This window comes from Galeopterus variegatus, unplaced genomic scaffold (genome assembly GCF_000696425.1).
Source record: "Galeopterus variegatus unplaced genomic scaffold, G_variegatus-3.0.2 Scaffold11783, whole genome shotgun sequence".
NCBI classification, from domain to species: Eukaryota; Metazoa; Chordata; class Mammalia; order Dermoptera; family Cynocephalidae; genus Galeopterus; species Galeopterus variegatus.
The window spans coordinates 48,315-49,493 of record NW_007737894.1 but is presented as its reverse complement, the minus strand read 5'-3'; the positions used below and the strand labels follow the sequence as shown (position 1 = coordinate 49,493).

Below are 1,179 nucleotides of genomic sequence, written 5' to 3'. Positions count from 1 at the left end.
CAGAAATATGCCAGCCATAGAGCGTGGTAGAGCAAGTGATTCTTCAAAATCCTATTTACTTGTTTAGTCTTAATGACATATCTGGAGAAATTCAATTTTTAATCTGTAGAAACATAAGTATTTTAAATAAATTACTAGGTTTATTTTGAATAACAAATTGAGCACTCTTGTTAGACCAAGTGGAATTTTATCTAAACCTGAATTGTAAATGCAGCTGGTGTACAGCAGGATGAGTTTCTAGGCACCTTTTCACCTTCCGACACTGCCAGTCCCTCCAAGGGATGTGACCTTCCGGAGGGCACCGTGCGACTGTCTCGACGTCCTCTGGAAGGAGTTTCGTCTCTGTCTTCCTGTGATATGGTTTTCTCTGAGTCGGTTCTTTCTATCTTGAAACTTCCTGGCTGAAAGTAAACGTGAGGGTATTTTTGCATTAATAACAATCATATTATTCAAAAACATCACTCAATATGTCACGCTAGCTGTCACAGAACCTAAACTGTTATATCCCTATTTTTGTGCCCACAAAAGGGCATTAAAAGGGCATCTACTCTTGTTATACCCCATTTCCCAGTGTACAGCCCATGCTCTCCTGCAACTCAGGAACACTGTGATAGAAAAGGTTTGGCACCACAGTAAAATGGAATTATAAAATTTATAATAGAAATTGTTTTCTACCCTTTGTGCTACTCAAAAATTGATGGTTTTGAGGTGTGGATAAGCCACTCATTCAGTGATTCATTCATNCCAGCCCTGGTAAAGCACTCTGTACTCCTTTACACACGATGAAGGCCCACGTTTTAGCACAAGCCACAAAACAGGACAGAGAGTCCTGGTGACCTGCTCACCGTTCTCGGTGGCCTCTGGCTTGTCCTCCTGGAGCACGGCGACATCAGAAGCCAGTGCGAGGAATGGTCTGCCACTCGGTTCTTGCAGAGTTCGGGAAGGCTGGAGTATAACCTGGGTGCAATGACAGTCAGAAAACCCACCAAGTCACGTCAGTCGGCAGCAGGCGGGAGAGCAAAGCTGTTTTCAGCTCTCGGTGTGTTCCAGCCAGATGCCAGGACGCAGCCACGACTGCCACGCTCGGCGCTGTGAGGTGAGGCATCTTATTAAAAATGCAGAAATATGCCAGCCATAGAGCGTGGTAGAGCAAGTGATTCTTCAAAATCCTATTTACTT

General features: G+C 44.2%; 1 protein-coding gene across 1 annotated transcript in view; it reads right to left on the bottom strand.

Annotated features, from left to right (window-relative positions):
• Positions 1-845: 845 nt before the first annotated feature.
• LOC103610779 (T-complex protein 10A homolog 2-like) overlaps positions 846-1,179 on the bottom strand; it is a gene marked incomplete at its 3' end in the record, with an annotated part of 8,791 nt that continues 8,457 nt past the window's right edge. The window contains exon 7 of the mRNA XM_008594868.1: positions 846-957. Within this exon, the coding sequence (XP_008593090.1) occupies positions 846-957 (112 nt within the window). The remainder of the gene's footprint in view (positions 958-1,179) is intronic.